General features: G+C 45.5%; 1 protein-coding gene across 1 annotated transcript; it reads left to right on the forward strand.

Moving 5' to 3' along the window:
- The first annotated feature begins 1,871 nt into the window (after positions 1-1,871).
- On the forward strand, positions 1,872-18,795 carry DLX3 (distal-less homeobox 3). Its single transcript, XM_081166806.1, has 3 exons — positions 1,872-2,427; positions 5,415-5,605; positions 17,641-18,795. The coding sequence occupies exons 1-3, from the start codon at positions 2,097-2,099 to the stop codon at positions 18,013-18,015; spliced, it is 897 nt and encodes a 298-aa protein (XP_081022932.1). The 5' UTR covers positions 1,872-2,096; the 3' UTR covers positions 18,016-18,795.
- Positions 18,796-21,210: the final 2,415 nt, after the last annotated feature.

The following is a 21,210-nucleotide window of genomic DNA, read 5'->3' on the forward strand; positions in this document are numbered from 1 at the left end:
CACGAAATCCAAGAAGTACACTGTGACAAGCACAGGTCTGGACATGTTTGCTTGCTTCCTGGTGCTGTTGGGAGTTCTAGTTTGGCCCCATCTGGCGGGCCAAAGGTTCCTCGCAACTGCTTTATACAGTCAGAAGAATGATACCAACATAGCAGCCAGTGGGAAATTCTCCCACAACTTTCTCTAACTTGAATACGCTTTGCAGAAATTCATTCATGCAAAGGTTCTTCAGTCTGCCTAATTTTGGAAACAGCTGGCTTGGGTGGATTTCAGAACAAACAAAAAAAGCCCCGACTTTGCCAGATAGGTGCTAAAGCCTTAAAACGCTTAGTTAAAGCTTTATTTTTTTAAAAAAAGATTTCACCTTTCCAAATGTGAACGTTTTCAAAACTCAGACCCGAAACTTATTTGCTAAATGTAAAAATGTGTATGTGATTTATTTAGGTCCCTTATCCACGCAGCTAGAAACACACATTGCCAGACACAGATATCCGTGTAGAAATGCACAAATGCATGCCTGCTTAGAACCCACGCATCACATATGCGCTCCCCTGAACACGACATATTGGAACACTGATACTTTGGCTTACATATGGTGAAATAGATCTGGAAGGGAGTTCAAATCCTGTCTCTGGGTGTGTTGCTCTCTGGGCTTCACTTCCTTATCAATAAAATGGGAAGAAGAGCATCTGCCTCGCAAGGCGGTTATTATGAGAAGTGCATTGGCTCAGGTCCAGCCAACAATTACCCCTCCAATAAAAGGCAACAAAGAAATCGGTCACAACTTTGTTTAAACCCCACCTTTTCCTTTCAGCTGGATTTAATCGGGATTCACAGTACACGTGTCGGAGGAATGGGAGGTGGAATAAAGATTTGCAAAGACATAATAATAATAAAGATTTGCAGAGCAGTTTGTAAATGAACAAGTGCTGGATCTGGTGTGTGTGTGTGTAATGAAGTCCTGAAATCAATTTGCAAATGAATGATAGAATCATAAATTTGGAAGGGACACCACGGGTCATCTAGTCCAACCCGCTGCAAAGCAGGAATACGCACCCATACAGGGATCGAACCCATGACCTTGGCTTTATCAGCACCATCCTCTAACCAAGTGAACTAAGTGCTACATCTGTCATCAAGGTATCCAGGTGTTATAAGAGAATTCACAGGGGACTCTGAAGGACAGGTAGAAACTTTTAATTTAGGGTGGGGGGTTCCAACCACCTCAGACTATAATGCCGGCAACGGTTTGTGAAGTGCTTTAAAAACAGATAAAGCATGCTCTGTGCATCATTTAAACAAAAACCCGTAGAATTTGAGTGCACCTCTGCCATTCCAGATGGAATGGGACAGATGGAGGCCGCATGCAGACCCCCCCAAATCAGGCCCAGCGCCCCCCAAACACACTTTTCCATAGGTGAACAGAACAGAACAAACGCAGAACAGATCTGCCTCTCTCCCCACCCCAACGGATGCACTTCTTTATAAGACAGTTAATCCCTCCCACAGTCAAGGGGGGAGATATAGGGAGAGCCACCCTGGGGGTTTTTTGGGGGGGGCATCCATCTCCTCTCCAAAGGTGTTATATATATGTGTGTGTGAGTGCATGCTCCCAAGAGGCATGTGTATGTAAATATGTGTGTGCATGTGTGCTTCGAAGGGGTTGCATTTGTTTTCTCCTCCGCTCCCTTTTTTAATTTTTTTTTTAAAGTATGGAGAGATGGAAAGAAAGAAAAGGCAAAGAGAGAAGGGAGTGGGGGGGAGAGAGAGAGTCTGTTTTGCCTGCAAGGCAATATTTCTGGAGCCAATCGGAATGCAGTATCCACCCTTCCCTACTCCCTAATTAAAGGGTTTAAGCAAGCTGGCTGGGTTGGATTTCTTACACATTTTCCCTGGAGGAGGGTTGGAACAGCAGCAGCTATTACTGCAGCAATGACTGAGTAAGCCTACTCAGGAGGAGGAGGAAGAAGAGGAGGAGATCTGCCCCAAACCCTACAAGCAAGCCTTGCACACTTTTATTTTTAGGGGTGGGTGGGCTTGGTTTCCTTTTGCCCAACTTGGTGGACCTTTGCAACGGCGGCGTGGACCTTCTCACCATGAGTGGATCCTTTGATAAGAAGATCACCAGTATTTTGACGGACATCTCCAGCTCCCTGAGTTGCCATGTGGCCACCAAGGACTCCCCTACGCTCCCCGAATCGTCCATCACGGATCTGGGTTACTACAGCACCCCACATAACCAGCACGATTATTATCCCAGCCAAACGTACACCCAGCCGATGAACCATTATGCGTACCACCCCCAATTTAACCTCAATGGGATTGGGGGTGCTGGGACGTACTCCCCGAAATCTGATTACCCCTACAGCACTTCCTACAGGCCGTATGGATCTTTCCGGGATCAGCCATTGCCCAGTCAAGAAACAGGTAAGGAGAATATTTATGTTCCCGGCGAGCGAAGTCAAGGGTATGAGAAGCTCTGTGTATGTGTGTTTGTGTGTGTGTTAGTGACACTATTGAGAAAGGGGAGTTTTAGGGTTCAGAGAGGTTAAGACCTTCCTAGAAAGTGGAATCACTCCCCCCCCCCCATTCTCTTGGAAGATATTCTTACTTATGGAAGAGGAGGAGGATATACTTTGGTAATATCTTCTGAGAAAGGTATTACAACTGAACAGGAAAACTGGACATGGGGAACGTCTCCTTTGCTCTGTCACACTAGACAACAAGTACACTTTCTGGAGGGGTCCAGCAGCCCCACTGAATCAGAAACATGAACTTCTAGGATGAGGCTAAATCAGTGCCCTCAATCCACAAACATTCACTTCAGGGCTTGCTGCTGTTAGGCGTTTCTGCATCTCTCAAACCAGATTGCTTGTCCCGTCCATAAAGTTATCCTGCAATATTAAAAGACTGAAACGGGGGTTCCAGTTCTGTGATCCCATTCAGAAGCACAACCCTGGCCACTGGCAAGTTAGAGGCGACAACAGCGTAGTAGCCAAGGGGGATCCTGCCCCATCCTGTCCCTCCTTATTCCCTTGCCATTTGCCACATTCAGACTCTGCCATAAAAGATGTAATATGAAGAATTCAGTGCAGGCTTTATTCTGGCATGAAATAGCAAAGCCACTGATGGAGGTCTTCGGGTTTTACAACTTTTTTCCCTGGTCAAAGGGGGATTGAGAGCGGTGGTGGACTATCTTCTCTCAGTTCGAGAAAGAGGGGAGAAAAATATCTGAAGGCGGCTCTTCCCTCCCAGATCAATAAAATCTCTTCAGTGTACTTAAGAGGTACAAGTTTAGGAATACCCAACAGTATAACTTTGTAACCCAGTCTACATAAAAAATTATTATGAACTGGTTCGTGACTTTTGATTGTTGTCTGTTCTTATGTAAACTACAAGTGACTTTTACAACAATATCACAATAGCTTCTTTTGTTCTAGTGAGGGTTTGATATTTTGTACATCCCCCCCACTGATTCTGTGACTTTTTGAAGGCAAAAAGAATATTCACCCCCTACAACATGCACACTTAAAAAATAAACACCACTATTTTGTCCTGTGACCATCTCTCCCAAGTTTATACATATTTATTTTCTGTGAGTGTACGAACAGGTGTGCAGAATTTGCTGGCCTCTTTCCCCTCCGCTCCAAAACTTTTTATTTGAGATACTTTGCAACTTATGATTGGAAGAGGAGAGACCTTTGATTTGGTATCACCTACTAAAACGTAGGAAATAAAGTGGAAAGTTTAAAAAGCAAAAGATGCCAGCAAGAAGGCAATATGTTTCTTTTATTAAAAATAAAAATAAAAGCTCCATGGAAAATAGTAGTTCTTGCTTCCAAGTACATGGGTTTAGGATGGAGGTGTGTAAAGGTGAGAAAAGTCTTTCTCTGTCAACAAAACTGAGCATGCCGATTTTCTAAGTGAAGCAAGCTAGAGATGCTGGCCGGCCATTTGAGGCCTAATTCACGCCCTCACTCCCCACAAATATTTCAGGAAGGGAACATGGGGGCTGTGTGGTTCCGACTGTCCCCACGTAACCGGACAATGCTTCCTGCCAGGGAGAAAAAATATCCATGGATACACGAGTGAGACTGAGAAATGGAGACAGTTTTAGAAAGGCAAACTGGGAAGGACGTGGAGGAGGAGGAGGCAGGTTTTGCGAGCCAGGAGGTTTGAAGCAGAGCAAAGCCGGCTAGGCCAAAGTCCAGCCATGTACAGCCCTGGAAATGCTAAAAACATCAGGTGAAAAAGTGAAGAAACTGAGACTAGAGCAGAGAGAGAAAGGGAAATCTGAATACAGAAACCCAGGCAGCGATCAAATCACCAGAGTCGAGCCGAGTGAAGGAAAAATTGAAAACGAGAAAAATATCGGGCAAGGGAAGTGACAGAAAAGTGCTAAAACCACGGGAAATTCGATTATTTTCTGAAATCTTATCAGTGGAATCTCCACTGAATAGGATGGTACACACTACCAGAAGACTGGGCAGGAGAAGGGTCTTTTCCAATATTTGTGGGTAAAGTTGATTCTGTCTCAAGACAATAAAGCAACAGTTGGCTTGAAGCAACCTCTGCGGTACAGACTCCAGAGAGGTGAATTGACTGGTTCAACCCAAGTGTACAATATGCCGTACCCAATGCCAGACCTGCTCAGAGTAAACCCATTGAAGTGAATTGACAGGGCGAAATTGGAATGCATGATTCCTATGGGTCGACTTTGAGTGAAACTCAGGTTGGATGCAACCCTTGTATCTTTGCTTCCCATAGCATGCTCCAGATACCCCATTTAAACCAGACATCGTTTCCCGGATCTAGACCTAAAATATGGAGTTCATGAAGCATTGTTGACTGAGAAATGGATAGGGTTGGGGGGAATGGATGATGGAGGTACCATGCCTATGGTGGCATTATATGTATCTGGCCACATAGGGTTGTGTGATGGGTCTGATGGGACATCAGAGATTGGTTTTCTGATTTTCATGTTTTCTGCACCCCTGGGAACCAGTGGAGGGGAGTTAGATGTTTTCTTGGTGTGCAGAAGTCGGGCGGGTTTTGGGGGGCAAATTAAGAGTTTTGGGGAGCAGCCCAGCAAAATAAAACAGTCGCCAGAGGAGATCACAGTTATCCTGCCCTTCTGTTGAGCCGCCATTCTCAAAGGGCTAATCTTTGCCGTCCTAGAGAAATGCACGTTGTTCTCTGCAGCCAGGCTTTCATTCATTCTCTTTTCCAGCAGAGACCGAGAACTTGGACCCTTCCACGGAAAGGCCGCTTGCCGCTCCAAATGTATAAAAAGCAAACTCCTTTCCCGCAACTCCTTTCCCAGTTCCGATCCAGCAACTCGCTGTGGTTTTGTTTATTTTTGTGCTCTGATGTATTTCTTCCTCTGCCTTTCCCCCCTCTGCCCCTTTCTGCAGTCTCAGTGAAGGAAGAACCCGAGCCAGAAGTGCGGATGGTCAACGGGAAGCCCAAAAAGATCCGAAAGCCGCGCACGATCTACTCGAGTTACCAGCTGGCTGCCTTGCAGAGGAGATTCCAAAAGGCGCAGTACCTGGCGCTGCCAGAGAGGGCAGAGTTGGCCGCGCAGCTTGGACTGACCCAGACTCAGGTAGAAACAAGCACGCATTGGAAATAAGAACATCCTGGTCTGTTTAGCTTTCCGATTCTGTTTAGGGAAACGTGAGCGTGAGAGGGACATGTGCGTGGAACTCCAGCAAAATCTCAGGAAGTTGCTGGATTTAAGTGGCCCTAGATGGTTGGGAGATCCCCAGCAGGAGTTTCACAGCTCTGGAATAAAATAGCTTAGGACAGTAAGAGAAAAATAGTTTCAGGTGTTTGGATGTTTCAGCCTTCTTCTCGATTTCCCAATTGCTTTGGGACTTCCAGCTGTTGCAATCCCAATCCATTACTACAAAAGTGGAGTCCTGCAGCTGAAAATCTGATGATACGTGTCAAATCCTTATGTGAAATTCAGCCCCCCTGGCTGTATTTTCCTTCACCCCCTCCTCTAGGCACTGCATGCAGGTCCCCCCCCCCCATCTGCCGCTTTGACCTCATTTTCCTCAGCTCCTCCAGTTCCTACCCATTTGTGAGGGTGTTTTGTTTTGGGGTGTGTGTGTGTTTTTTAACCCACACAGCCAATATTTCACTTCTCTCTCTCGGCAAGCTGTGCGGAATGCCAGCATTCCACACGACCAGCCTTTTCAACCTCTGCAGTTAGAATGTTTTTGCGCATTCCGTGGCATCACAGCAAAAAGTTTTGGGATGGAGGGGATCGCAGAGAAGAGGGGTCTGGTTTTTTATGCCACTGCACAAGGCGACATGTGTTGGTGCCTCTTTGATGAGAGCAATAGCTCTGATAACATAGGAATCATGTGTTGGCATCGGCTTAGACGATATTGGCAGGTTTGGAGCAATGGGCTGCAGCACGGAAGGGAAAGAGTCAAGTCTCCATCGCTCCTCTGCTGTCTCAGGCCTACTCATTCGTCTCTGGCTGGGGCTCAGTGATCCAGAGCGGAATGCTGACTGCCCTGAGAGGCGGCGGCGGCAGGAAACACGTAGGTGTGGCGATGCAACTCCTGTGTTTTGGCAGAGTCCCTTTCTTCCTCCTGAGGCCAAGGGAGGCTCAGCTGAGAGGTGCTGATGGGTAACTGCGAGGAGGAAGTTGGCCAAGTTGGGAAAACAACTCCTTGGTAGCCTCTGGAGGAGGTGTGGGGAACTTGTGGCACTTTGGGTGTTGCTGGACTCGCAGGTCCCAGCAGCCCTAGCCAGCACAACCAATGGGCAGGGGTGATGGGGCTTGTAGTTCCGAAACATCCGGAAAGCCACAGATCCCCCACAAGCAGCTGGTAGACCAACTAGCGACTGCATATCGGGGTTGACAGTTGTTGGGTGGCAGAAGGTGCCATGTCCCAAGTAGGATGGATGGCTTGCATGTGTCCTTTGCGTACTGTTGTTTAAGACACAAAATATTTGCCTCTCATGCTCCTCCACACAAACAGCATATCCTCCAATATTTCTCTGATGGAAATAGGGACGTCTTATTCCATACCCTCCAACATTTCTCTGATGAAAATAGGGACATCTTATTCCATTCCCTCCGACATTTCTCTGATGAAAATAGGGGCATCTTATTCCATACCCTCCGACATTTCTCCGATGGAAATAGAGACGTTCTAAGGGGAAAGCGGAACATTCTGGGATCAAATCAGAAACCGGGACGGCTTTTGAAAATCCGGGACTGTCCCTGGAAAATGGGGACAATTGGAGGGTCTGATCAGACTCGTAAGCTGCCTCGTTGTTATTCCCATTTTACAGGATTGAGGGAGGAGGGAGCTAAGAAGGAGCAACTCCCACAAGGCTGCTCCAAGTGCGACTGAGCTGAGGATGGATCTACCAGAATCTCAGCCCACCAAACTATCTAGTAGTAAGCCACGGGAACAGCTGGGCAGATCTTATTCAAGGCAAACTCTCCTTGGGTAACAAAAAAACTGAAAGAAATGAAGGGGGAAATGGTGGCTACATTATATTGCAGCATCTGATTTCCTCCGTTTGAGCTATGTCCCCCCCTTTTTTTTACTGCCCCTCTGCATAATTACTTTGGCCCTAGCAAAACCTTCCGTTGTGGGTCAGGCTGCACGGCTGGAGCCTTGGGCAGCAATCCTGACCTCACTTACTCCTGAGTAGACATCCTTAGGATTGCACTCTTAACCTGGGAATCAGTCCCATTGAATCCAGCAGGACTTAACTTACATGTATAGGATCAGGCTGTGAATATTTCTCATTTTCTTGGATTTTTACCCATACGGTTTAAAGCACTGGGAAGGTGTGTGTACCTGTATCTCATTTTTTTTAGACTGCCGATAACCATCTGTTTCCTTGGGCAAATGGTGGTTGCAGCTTTCAAGGGGGAGGGAGGACAAAAGGGGGGGGGGGAGACTTTTGAAACGTCTAAACCAGATGAAAAAAGCCCAACGCTAACTGGTTTCAATCCTACACATGCTTACCGGGGAGGAAAGGGCATTTGAAGTCGGCCCAGGCTTTTCTTAGAAGACCTGCTCCCACTGAACAGAGGGAGACTTCCTTCAAAAGGATTTGTACTGTCAGTTGAAATCTCAGCTAAGAGTCATCTGTGGAGGACCAAAGCAGAGATCACATTTCCTGCAGTGTTAATTGCAGCAGTGTGTGTGTGTCTCAAATCAAATACAGAAACTTTATGATACCTCTGTCTTTTGTTTTTGGCAGTGGAACGGGGATAGTATTTTGATCAGGAAAATAGTGCTCTCAAAAGGCTTAACCTCCCACGCTGTGCCATAATTTCAGTTCTAATCGGCGAAGGGCTCATTCGCTTGCTATAAAGATTTTCTTTTAAATGTAGACAATCCTATATCCGGTTCCCCAAGTGATATCTGAGTTGCCTGGGCAGGGCTATCCCCGTCCTCCGGTGCTTCTGGATGAATTTGGCAAGTTTCCTGAGCAACGGAAGCTTCTCCGCCTGTCTTTGCTTTTTGGAGGCCAAAAAGTCTCTGGGTGCTTCCAGAAGCTTGCTATTTTTGGGTGGGATTCAATCACAAGCACCAGCCGGTTTAGGTTGCACAATTATAATTGGCTGAGAAGTCTTGTGCAACAAGCCTGTCCCCCCTTCCCTAAATTGGACTCTTTGCAATACGCGATGGGAAATTGTGCTGCGAAGTGTGGGGTAACATTTGCTTTGCTTTGATGCAGCAGCATCTGACCTCCCTGCAAGCGAATCAGCATGAATCTGCAATAAAATAAATCTGCTTTTTAAGACAGCTATGGCAAGTAGTGGGGTTAGGCCATCTGTCTCTTAGGCATGACAGGAGGCCAGGTTGTACCATCTAAAGGACTTTTGACTTCTTAGCCTTTAATGTGACTTTTAAGGAGCCTGGATGGGAACAGTAATGGAGAGTTGGTAAGGATACTATGGGGTTAGACTTAAATAGTGTTTGGGTTCCTTCTGATACCATGATGCAGAATACTGAATAAAGCAAGATTGGCAAGTACTGCTTCACAACATTTGGGAGATGAAATCAGTGCAGGGACATGTTTGCCTAGATGTCAAGGTTTAACTGTACAATTCTGGCTTCTTGTTCGATTTTCCCAGTATAAAACTCAACAGAAAGGTTTTAAGTTGAGCCAAGGCTCACTGGAACCTGTTGTCATTAGGACCAGACTGCCTTTAAGCGTGTGCAGAGTGCCTTCCTTTCACCACTCACTTTCCCACTAGCGTCTCTTCATATACCTGGCAGGGGTTTCGTGTCAGAGTTCTGGATTCAAACTCTGCCCGTGAAATTAATTGCTGTCTGGAAATCAGAAACAGGCCCGGTGGCATTTGGCCGCATCGAAACCTAAGTTAAAACCCCAAAGCTGGAAGATTGCCTAAACTTAGCTCTCTGGCCTTATCTGGTAGACATTTTATTGCAAGTAAAACTCAGTCGGTTATTCCTGTGAAACTTAACCATGCAAATCTACATGAGAAGGATGTTTCGCTGTGTTCAGTGGGCCTCACTCCCAGCCAGTAAAGGCCCATCCATTTCTCAGCTTAGTGTGGATTGCAAAGCCTGCCTAAACCCATTGAGCTCAATGGGTCTTACTTCTGAGTAGGCAATATAGCTGGGTGCCCAGATGTAAAAAAGGGGGGCAGGGCTCTTGCGAGTTTAATTGTTGTGCAGAAGAGGGAATTTCAGCAGGTGTAGCTTGGTATGCAAAATCCAGCTGCTGAAATTCCTCCTTCAACGCCACTATTAAAAATGCAGGGGTTGCATCATGATGTACAGTGTGCAGATAACCACAGACCTGCTTTCAGGTAAACACTTAGGAGTGATCCTTTGTATTGTTTAGAAGATGGGTGGATTGCCTGCCCTTTAAAGCACATGGAGATAAAAGTTTTACGTATTGCAAAGTTGCAGAACTGCCCACAGAAGGCTCATATCATTGTTCAGCTTTCGCTCTCTTGCTCTCATTCATATATATATATATATATATATATATATATATATATATATATATATTCTATAGCAAACTGCCTGGAAACTTTGCTAGGCCCTCTCCAGTAGGACGTCCGATGCCAGAAGCAATTTGACCCAATTACTCCAGCTGCAATTTGGGGAGGCAGAGGCATGAGGACATAATAGCAGTCATGCAACTTCCGCTGTTTACGCCAAGCTCTGGCTGGAAGGCGGCGGCTATCTAGGCAAGGAGGAGTAGGGTGACTTGAAGAGTCGCTGACCTCTTATCTGGTGGAACCACAGAGATGGGTTTGGAGCAGTCCTTCTCGTCTCCCGCGCCAATCAAGGCTCGGAACCGGAATCTTTCCAAGCCCAGGGTTCCGTTTCGGAACTTGTACAGTAAAGATCAGGCATAGGCAAACTCCGGCCCTCCAGATGTTTCGGAACTACAATTCCCATCACCCTTAGCTAACAGGACCAGTGGTCAGGGATGATGGGAATTGTAGTCTCAAAACAACTGGAGGGCCAGAGTTTGCGTATGCCTGGTAAAAGATAAAGGCATGGCGTCACAGAATTGTGCAGAAGCCTCATGGCCTATCTCAGGGGTAGCCAACTCCCAAGAGACTGCGATCTACATACAGAATTAAAATCTGGCAGTGATCTACCCCCCTTTTTTTGGGGGGGTTGTTCAGGTCAATGTTGCTGAGCTTTTTTTATGGAGGAGCCCTTTTTTTTAAGGGGTTTGAGGGGGAAAGAGGAACCAACAACAAATTGCTGTGGAAACAAACAGCCTCACTGAGTAAACTCCATCTTGCAACTCCATGTTGCAGATCTTGCAACAATGGAGGACAGGGCAAGGGGGTAGGGCAGGGTTCGATTTTACCAGCGCTAAGGAAAGGGACCCAGCGATTGACTGTGATCTACCAAGACCTCCCAGGATCACGATCGACCTGTTGGACATCCCTGGTCTATCTGATCCAGCTCCTTGCTTGGTGATGTATATTGCCTGCTCAGATCTAGATCGTCTCCATTGATGGCTTTCTAAAAAGCCTCTGCAAAAAGATCTCTAGCAGAAGACCTGCACCAAACATGTGAAGAATTGTAGCCCCCAAAGAATTGTAGCTCAGCGAGGGGTAAACTACAGTTCCCATGATTCTTTTTTTTGGGGGGGTGCTTTGTTGAAGACGTGTGGTTGCTCACAAATGCTCTCACATGCAATTGGAGATTGCGCTCAGCTCCTCTTCCCAGCATAACCTGCTTCTCAAAGGTTTTCCCTGGGTGGTGATGGAAAGGACACAATCCAGCTACCCTTGAAAAACATCCGCAAGACCAGTTTACCCATGCTTGCAATCAGCTGTGCTAAAATAGCTCAGCAAAAAGCAAAGATTCAAAGGATTCTTCACCTCATAAAACCTTACGTGGGCAGGATCCCACCCCTCACCCCCCGTCACACATACAGATGGTTCCCTAGGATTGAAAGCAAGTATTTATTTTGTGGGAGAGACGAGCTTGGCTGAGCTGAAATTGAATTTCCTCGTGAATTTAAGCAGGTGAAGTTTTTGTTTTATTTTACTACAGGATTTAAAATCTTGAGACTGAAAAATGTTAGGGACATAGTGTTAATTCGTCTTCTTCAACAGGATAAATTTCCTTGAGGAAGAAGAAGTGTAATTGGAACAACATGTATAATTAGAAATGTGGTATAAAAAAAATAATTTAAAATTGTGAGAATAGTATAAACCAGAGGTGGTTCACCAGATGTTGTCGAGCTACAACTCACATCATGCCAAAGTCCTGGTTAGGCCAGCTGGGGCTGATGGGTACTGGAGTCCAACATCTTCAGGGTAATAATTTCCCCACCCTTGATTGATATACAATATATAAATCAGATTTGTGTTTGGCTTTATGATGATTTTAAAAATTCTCTGTATGGTTTAAGCAGAGATTGGATGGCCGTCTGTCATGGATGCTTTAGTGGAGATCTCTGCATTGCAGGGCGTTGGACAAGATGCCTTGATTTATTTTAATCTACACTGCTTTACCTTTAGCTAAGCAGTATATAAAGGCCTTAAATAAGTAAATAAAAATATTCTCCCAACTCCATCCCGTTCAAGTGCATTACCAGTTACAGCTGCTGTTCCACACCCTAGCCCTGACATTTCGACTCTTAAGATCTTAGTTCCTTCAAAATCTTTTTTTTTTTAAGAAAACTTTCGTCTTTAAATTCACGAGCATCAATGCTGAATTCCTGCAAGTCTCCTCCGGCCGGCCATCTTGGTTTCCTCTGCTTCATTCCTCCCACCTTCGGACACCAAGCCTTGAATGTTTATTTCCTCCTCACTTAGACTATCCCTGTTAAGCAGGTCAGTTAGGGAGAAGAAGCGAAGATGGAACGCAAGGTTGGCCAAGCACTTTGATGACAGCAAAGCTTCTCCCTCTGCTCCCTCTCTTTTAAAAGGTCAGCCTTCTTAATTGCCACGGTCTAAATAAGGCAGCAAGCTGGCGTGCTTCTGGGCTGCCTGATACCGCCAAGAAAGATGCGGCGATGGAGCACGCTCATGGCCACCTGAGAACGCTCAGCAAAATGTTCTCAGGGCACATGTTGTGGGTGGGGTGGGGTGACCCTGACACAGCCTCATGGTGGTCAGGTGACTCCCCGGGGTCACACATTGATTAGTGACCCCCTCCCCCCCTAATTTGGTGCAACGTAGCACTTGGCTCACTCCCCTGAGTCGCCTGGAGCTTTTTGCCATGTGATCATCGAGACAGGAATTTCCCCCAAGGTCCTGTTGGCTAGGCTGGTGTTTATTTGTCTCCTGCAGGAGGGCGCTTGGCTTGGCTCGCTTGCCTGAGTCACTTGAAACTCCTTGCTTAGAGTGTACCTGTTGTTTGCTCAAGAGTCACACTGGGTGGCCGGGTTGGGATGAGCTTGGAGGCTTGTACAAGGTCCCTTGCCGTTCCATGATCGTAAAATATTCCACGTCATTACTAAGGCTGCATATGCACATTTAAATAACACCCCCCCACACACAAGAATCCTTGGAACTGCAGTTAAGGGGGCTGATAAACTACAGTTCCCATTAGTCTTTAGGGCAGGGGTGCCCAAACTTTTTAAAAGGAGGGCCAGATTTCATGAAGCGAACATGCGTAGGAGCCGACCGAAGGTTTTAGGATTGACTTTTTTGAGCTTTTTTAAGGATTTGACCCCAATAAATAAGGCCCACAAGGCGGACTTTGGACATGCCTGCTTTAGGGGGTTGGAAATGTGCTTTAAATATACGGTGTGTATAGGTCAGGGGGATCTGTGGCCCTCCAGTTGTTGTTGGACTAGCTCAGTTGGCTACAGCGTGGTGCTGATAACGCCAAGGTTGCAGGTTCAATCCCTGTATTCCTGCACCCCAAGGGGTTGGACCAGATCAATCATTCAGTTTTATTGTTTGTAGCCAATACAGTCAAACCTCGGTTTTCAATCGTCTCCGTTGCCAAACATTTCGGCTCCCAGACGTCAAAAACCCAGAAGTAAGTGTTATGTTTTTCGGAAGCCGAACGTCCGATGCGGCAGACAAGCAGCTTCCGATTGGCTCTTCCAATTTTAAGAGCCAATCAGAAGCTTTGCCTTAGAAATCAAACGTTTTTGATGTTGAATGTCCGGAACGGATTACGTTCGACTTCCGAGGTACCACTGTACAATAGGAGCACAAATGGCACAGCTGCAAAACAGAAATACCTTGGACCAGATGAGCCTCAGGGTTCCTCAAACTCTATGGTACTATAATCCTATAACTCCTATTGTTTATTTCATTTAATTTCATGAAATTTATACACTGCTTCCTGCTGAAAAGCATCAAAGTGGTTTACGAAAAGGTCAAACAATAAAAGTGAGGGGGGGAACACAACCCTACTTTAAAGCATTCAAAAGTTAAAATACAAAAACAGATTAAAATTACCCCAACTTTCTAAGCATCTGGGTAGACACGTCTAAACAAAAATGTCTTTATGAATGACTTTATGAATGAAAAGATGATAGTGAAGGCACTTGCTTAATGTCAACAGGTAGGGAGTTCCAAAGTTCACCTGGGATGGGAATTGGAGTCTGTTGGCATCTGGAGGGCTGGAGGTTCACCCTGTAATAGATATCTCACCAAATGAGCTCTGTAGCTGAAAGCCCAGGATCCCTTCCCCAAAATGAATGCATCCATTCTTGTTTTGCTCGAGATGTCACTAGGATTTATAGGCTGGGTGTTTCTGACCTCCTTACGAGGCTGAACAGTGTTTGTTGACCAAAAGTGTGCAGAGGTTGGGAGAGGACCTGATGGGTGTGCTTGATCGCTTTAGGCAGCTTTTCAGAGCTAAGATGCTCTGAAATGAAGAAGGTGCCATCATCGATAGATTCACAGTGCTTCCAGACAGGAGGCTTAATTTGCAAATGGGACACTGAGATAACAGGTTTTTGGCAACAATCTTCTTCTTCTTCTTCTTCTTCTTCTTCTTCTTCTTCTTCTTCTTCTTCTTCTTCTTCTTCTTCTTCTTCTTCTTCTTTTAAAAACTTGAATGGATTTTCCCCCCAAAGAGCAAATACAGGCTGGCATTTTGATGCTAATGATGTTGACTGGACCCTGCAAAAAAAAAAAAAAAAATCACACACGAGGAGCACCCGTCCTAAACACAACTGTTCTGAACTGTTTTTAGTGGGACGTCTTCAAAGGCTTGATTTTCACACACACACACCAGCCACAATTGATTTTTCTTCAGACATGAGGGGGAGCTGTTTCTTTAATCTTGGTGGATTTTGGAAATGTCTCTTTGGATTGGGAAATCGAGCTGATCTGTCAGGCAGCCACGCCATAAAGGATACGGCTCCCCCCGCAAGAATTCTGGGGACTGTAGTTTACTTCGCACAGAGCTGTAGCACCCTTGTCAAACTACAGTTCCCAGGATTCCTTTAGGGGAAACGGTGTATGTTGTAGACATGACCCTGGCACTTTTCTTTCCACATCTCCTTTTCTCCGAAAAGAGCGTAGCGATTTCTTTCTCACTTTGCTCCTTCCTTGTCGGTCCTGGATCACTAACAGTTCAGTCCTAGACATCTGCAGTCAGATGGAAGTCCCAAAATTACTTCCCACTGTATATAGGACTGCAGCCTACTTTGGAATACTGTTAAGGGGTCACGGTCTGCAGTAGTGCCCTTGCTTCTCATTCATTTCAGCGGAGCTCGCAGGGAGAATGTGCTGGTGGATGGGGCCCTTTGGCCTTTAGAAAGGGCCTTTCCCATTGTGTGTGTGTTCCTTAATTACAGCCGGCTTGCACAGACTCTAATATGTAATTTCCCCTTGCCCTCTAATGCAAGCACACGCTGTGAGAACTTTGGCTGACTTCAGGTAATGTGCTCAGTCCTTCGTGACCTTGCAATCTATCCGTTCACGAATTAATTAATTGACAGGCAACAAATACCAAAGGCTGCAATTTGGAAGACTGGAAGATGACTTTGCTCATAGGAACCCGTTGCCAGGTTTGCAGCATCAGTCACCACCTTGGGGGAGAAATCTCCCTCCCTCCTCCCGCCCACAAATATGGCTATTTCCCAACCAGGCACAAAGGAGTCCTAATCTTTCCTCCTTCCTTGTTTTGACTCCCAGGAGTTTCTCTCCCTCTCTAGTCTTTCCTCCCTTGCCTCTTCCTTCCCCACCTACCACCCACTTTCTTTCACTGCTCCTCGGCTCCTTCTCCAAAGTGGGGCGTGTGTGAAGTCATCACCGCAGCCCTCAGAGCACTATCGGAAAGGCTCCAAGCCAGCTAGGCTGCCCTCCCAGCCCTGCCCTAAGTTTTGTCACCTCAGTCCTCCCAGCCCAAGAGGACTTGTAAAAAAAAGTTCCGAAAGAGCTTGTCATCAAGACTTCTCGAAAGATCAGTTTTGGGGGGGGAAGGGTGATTGTTTTGGAAAAACGGGTAGATGTGGCACCTGTTCTAGGGAGTGTGACATGGGGGGTGGGGAAGTTTTGGGAAAATATATTTATTATTTCATTTTACCTTGAGTCCAAGGAGTCTAGACTACAGTTAAAGCAGGAATGGGGAGCCTGTGGCCTTGCAAAATGTTTTTAGAGGCCAACTCCCATCATCCTTGAACATTGACCATTCTGGCTGGGACCGAGTTGAGAACCCAACAACAATTGGATGGCCCCCACTCCTACTTGAAAGAGGGGCATTTCCCCCTTGCTTCGTCTGAACTCTTTGACCATGTGTGGAATTTATGCATTCTGCCTTTGTCTCAACCAGGCACTTCTGCCTGAGGACGGCTTCCTCTTGGAAACAATTTATTTCTTTAGAAACAGAAGGAGAGGTGTACATTCTCGGAAGTCCCATCACAATTCCAGAGATGTCTTTTGCTGTGGTAACTCAAAGCATGAACCGTACACAAGTTCAGAGGTGCAAATGTTGTTTCTCCATGTCTTCCCAGGCTGAGATTAGGCTGGAAAAGAAATGTGATGACTGAAAGCTGACAAGCTTTGGCTTGGGTTAAATCCTGGCTCATTGTGATGGAGCAACTCTGTAGAACGCCGAAGTCCCAGTTCTTCTGAGTTCTAGGCAACAGTGGTCTCTGGGTGTGGGGGTCTCTGCCTGGTACAGCGTGGAGCTCTTATAAGCGCTAGCAGTTTGTAGAGCTACAACCCAATTCCAAAATTCTATATTAAGTACACCAAGTGGGTCTTTCCAGTCCTTCTTTTCCCTCTGACATCTATTCTACACACCACTCAAAAAGAACTTCCCCTTGATTGATGGGAGCTTCCATGATCATCTCTAGAAATGCAGTTGGGAAAATAAGAGGCATAGGCCACTTCTTGCTTCCTGTACATGGAATTGGGGCCATGACATTGAATGTGTATTTTAGATGCTGGCATGTTGTTTTGGTTCAGATCCACCTTTTCTTTGGCGTTCTAAGGTTGACATGATCTGGGATAAGTGAGCACTCAACATAGGAAGATGCATTATAACAAAAGCAGACCACTGATCCATCTACCGCAGTATTGCCCACACTGATTGGCAGCATCTCTCCAGGGTTTCAGGAAAAGGTATTTCCCAACCCGAAATTGAGAAACCAGGGGTTGAACCTGGAACATGCAAAGCATGTGCTCCACCACATGGACCAAGAAGGAGTGGTGACAACTCTGTCCATTCAGGAGTCCATGGTAGGGATGTCTTCTGCCCGGACACTGAGGTCCAGCGCTGAGGGCCTTCTGGCGGTTCCCTCACTGCAAGAAGCCAAGTTACAGGGAACCAGGCAGAGGGCCTTCTCGGTAGTGGCACCCGCCCTGTGGAATGCCCTCCCATCAGATGTCAAAGAGAACAACAACTACCAGACTTTTAGAAGACATCTGAAGGCAGCCCTGTTTAGGGAAGCTTTTAATGTTTGATGCATTACTGTATTTTAATATTTTGTTGGAAGCCGCCCAGAGTGGCTGGGGAAGCCCAGCCAGATGGGTGGGGTATAAATACTATATTATTATTATTATTATTATTATTATTATTATTATTATTATTATTATTATTATTATTATTATTTCCACCCCATACCCTGATTTCAGAACACAGAGTGCCACACATGAAGCTCTCAGTCCTACCACACAGCTGTGAAACCTTTTCTCTGTTTTTTCATTTTTCATTCTCTCTTTATTCTCAGGTGAAAATCTGGTTCCAGAACCGAAGGTCCAAGTTCAAGAAGTTGTACAAGAACGGAGAGGTCCCCTTGGAACACAGCCCCAATAACAGTGACTCCATGGCTTGCAATTCTCCGCCATCTCCCACCCTCTGGGACAGTAACACCCACAACAACAACAACAACACCACCAACAACAACAACAACCCAGCCGGCCGGAGCCAGCTCCCGCAGCCACTCTCCTACAACTCCCCACCAAGCTACCTGGAGGAGCACAGCCCCTGGTACCATCATCAGAACCTGAGCGGGCCTCACTTACAGCAAGGACCTCCTCCCACTCCTAGCTCTATGCATCACCCATCTCCAGGGCCTCCTCCCAATCCTGGAGCGGTATATTAACCTCCTTTGCCTTCTTGATGAAACCAGTGGAGCAGGAAAAAAGGAATGAAGGAGAGAGAGGAGGGAGACAGGGAGAAACAGACAGACAGCGACAAGTCAAAACTCTTTGATGTGTTTTGCAGGACATGTACACATTCCATCCCATCTCAGGAACAACTGAGCTGCAGTAAAGGCTAAGACTTTTGAGAGACCATCTAAAAACAAGGGAAAGGGAAAGGTGGGCGGGAGGGAGGGAGAAAAGCTCATAGCCCATGTTGTATCTCAGCCAAATTGGTTTCACCCGCCCTACGTGACCAACCTCCTCAACTTCCTGCGTGGTTTATCTGTAGGCAGTTCTCCATCATCATCACCACCACCGTCACCGCCAGCTTCAGTCAGAAGGCTCTCTGCTTGGTTGGAGAGAAGCCCAGCGTCACACACAGCACCACCCCAGGTTCCCAAGAAGAAAGTATACAACTGGTTTTCTTTACCTTCCTCTTGTTTTGTTGATTCTGTGTTGTTTGCTCACTTTCCCAAGCAAAGTGATTCAGAGAGGGATCTCCTTGGAGAGCTCTGAAAGATCTGGCAAGGTTTCACAGTCCAATCGGTGTCATTAATGACAGGAGCAGGATTTCTGTTGTTACTCGTCCATTCATTTGGGGAATGGGGGCAGTCTAACAACCCCCCCTCCTCTATTCCTACATGACCTCCCAGAAATAATATCCAGCTAGAATTTTATTTATTTATTTAAGGCACATTTAGGAGATGGTGGGGGCAAGTAAACATTGTCACAGCTATAAACACACACACACACACACACACACACACACACACACACACACATAATAAATTTAGGATGAAAGCCAATTCCTTAAAAATACGCATGACTGTTTTTCAAAACTGGGCAGGCATATAGCAGGTGTGGGGAACCTCTGGCCCTCCAGGTGTTGCTGAACTACAACTCCCATCATCCCTGGGCACTGATCATGCTTGCTGGGACTGATGGGAACTGTAGTTCAGCAACATCCGAAAGGTCAAAGGTTCCCCCTCCTGGTGAGCAGTGTTAACATAGTGCTGGAGAGCTTGTGGTCAAAGAGAACAGGGGGAAAGTTCAGAGAGCTGTGATGGAAAGGACTGATTCTGATCTCACTAGTGGCTATTTCAGGCTTACTCCAGGAGCCCTCTGGATTAGGAAAGCCAAACAGGTGAGCTTAGACCTAGTTCTTCAACTGGGAATAAACTGAGGATAAAAACCCCTATGCAGGAAGAAAAGTTCTGATCCCAGGAACATTAGTCCAGGTTTAATATGGACCAATATGGAGCTGGAAGGGACCTCAAGAGTCATCTATCTAGTCCACAATGCATGAATCTTTTTCCCGTTGTAGGGCTCAAACTCATGACCCTGAGATTAAGAGTCTCATGCTCTAACCAACTGAGCTATCCCCTGACAGAACTATTCGCCATGGGGTGTGTGTGAAAGATTCTGATCTCCTTTATGACACTGCCCATCTGCGCTACCTCTTTTTTGAACTAAAGTTACTCAAGAGGGTGTTCAGCTTACACAGGACTGGAAGGACAAATGTTTTGGTCCTTGTTTTACACCAGTCGGTGTTGTGGAGTGGCATGGTGGCTGGGAGGAAGGCATGGGGAGAAGGAACCTGGCCCAAATTATCGTGGGTTATTCCATGTTTACATCAGGTTAGGAGATCGGCTGTTTTGACAGAGCAATATGTCTTGTATTGGGAAAGTCCCATGGTTGAATCCTGGCACCTCCAGCTAGTATTGGGAATCTCCCCAGTCTGAAACTCTGTTTCATGGATATGGGGAACTAGTGGTCCTCTCGATGTTGGTTGTGCTAACTGGGGTTGATGGGAATCAAAGACAACAGCATCTTGGTGGACCATAAGTTCCACATCTCTGTTAAGGAGCAAACTGAGTCAGACAGATCAATGGTATAAAACTCAGTACAAAACAGCTTCTGAGTTCCTTTCAGGCTATCATAAAAATGTCCGGGTTTTTTGAAACTTTCCCCAAAAAAGTTTGATAACTTTCTTTGGGCAATATCCCCCCAAATCTCAACTTTCCCAAAACTTTTTGTTTCTTGAAATATGGCAACCCGTATAGTTCTGTGCCCATTTTCATAGGAGTCGATTTCTACTGAACTCATGTCTTTTGTTTTATTTTGGTAGACCTGTTTATTATTGTGTTCCAAAGGACCAGATTCTTGTTTCCCCTTCAGCCAAATAAAACAAACCAAAATCCCAGAAAACAAAGAGAAATCTTAACCCTTTTAGAGATGCTTCAGAATTACCCCAAGAATTAAAATATTTGGCTTGGGAATTTATATCCCTTGACCTTCACATTAGGGTTTGTAAGGGGTTGGATGGCGGATAAATGTTTATTTTAAAAATTGAGGGAGATATTTAAAATACTTTGGGAATAATTTAAGTTATTGTTATTTTTGAAAAAGAAAGTGAAAATTTGTCTTAAGTGTTGCTCTACTTGCATCATGTTAAGCTATTGTCAGAGAGGAAAGCTTATTTTTTAAAGAAGAAGAAAAAAACAAGTCCATCTTGGATTTTTTAAAAAAACAATAAAGCTGGGGGGAGTTGTTATTTTTTAAACAAAGAGCTGCAATTTTAATAAGCATTCTCTAATGTTGTACAGTGTCAAGGTTGCTATTTATGTCACCTTGTATAATAGATAAGGAGAGAAAGGTGGGGGGAATGTATATAGGGCTGATTTGTATAAAGCTTATTTTAAATTTTAAAAGAAGTTTCTTTTTTATCTTGGCTTGGGGGGGAAGAGCAAGGTGAGAACTTTGCTCAAGCTTCTTTGTGCTTCGGTAGTGAACGGAAACTTTCTCGTAGAATGTTAATAAAACATTTTGAACTTCACAGAGTGGCCCTTTTGTTGTCTTTCAGCTCACAGTGTGTGTTTTGTCAATCTGGGGCTGCAAATGCCCTTGTTGGTGTTTGGCAATGCCAACAGTTCCCCCAGAATCACCCATTCCTTTTTTATTTTATTTTTTAAAATTAATTTTCTTTTTTTCTCATTACAAATATACTTATAACATACAATTTACATAACATCTCTCCCTCCCCCCCCCCTTTGGATTTCCCTCAACCTCCATTTCTGATTTATTATCCTCATTATTATATTCTGCTATTTTCTACAAATATCATATTTCCCCTTTTATTACATTATTTGTTCCCT

Source organism: Podarcis bocagei (assembly GCF_964188305.1).
Source record: "Podarcis bocagei genome assembly, chromosome: 13".
Lineage (NCBI taxonomy): Eukaryota > Metazoa > Chordata > Lepidosauria > Squamata > Lacertidae > Podarcis > Podarcis bocagei.

What these genes read in the sequence shown, in the direction of transcription:
- DLX3 (XM_081166806.1), top strand. Translation starts at nt 2,097, where the DNA reads ATGAGTGGATCCTTTGATAAGAAGATCACCAGTATTTTGACGGACATC. An exon ending in ATTGCCCAGTCAAGAAACAG is followed by an intron (nt 2,428 to 5,414) that starts GTAAGGAGAATA and finishes CCCTTTCTGCAG; the next exon opens with TCTCAGTGAAGGAAGAACCC. An exon ending in TTGGACTGACCCAGACTCAG is followed by an intron (nt 5,606 to 17,640) that starts GTAGAAACAAGC and finishes CTTTATTCTCAG; the next exon opens with GTGAAAATCTGGTTCCAGAA.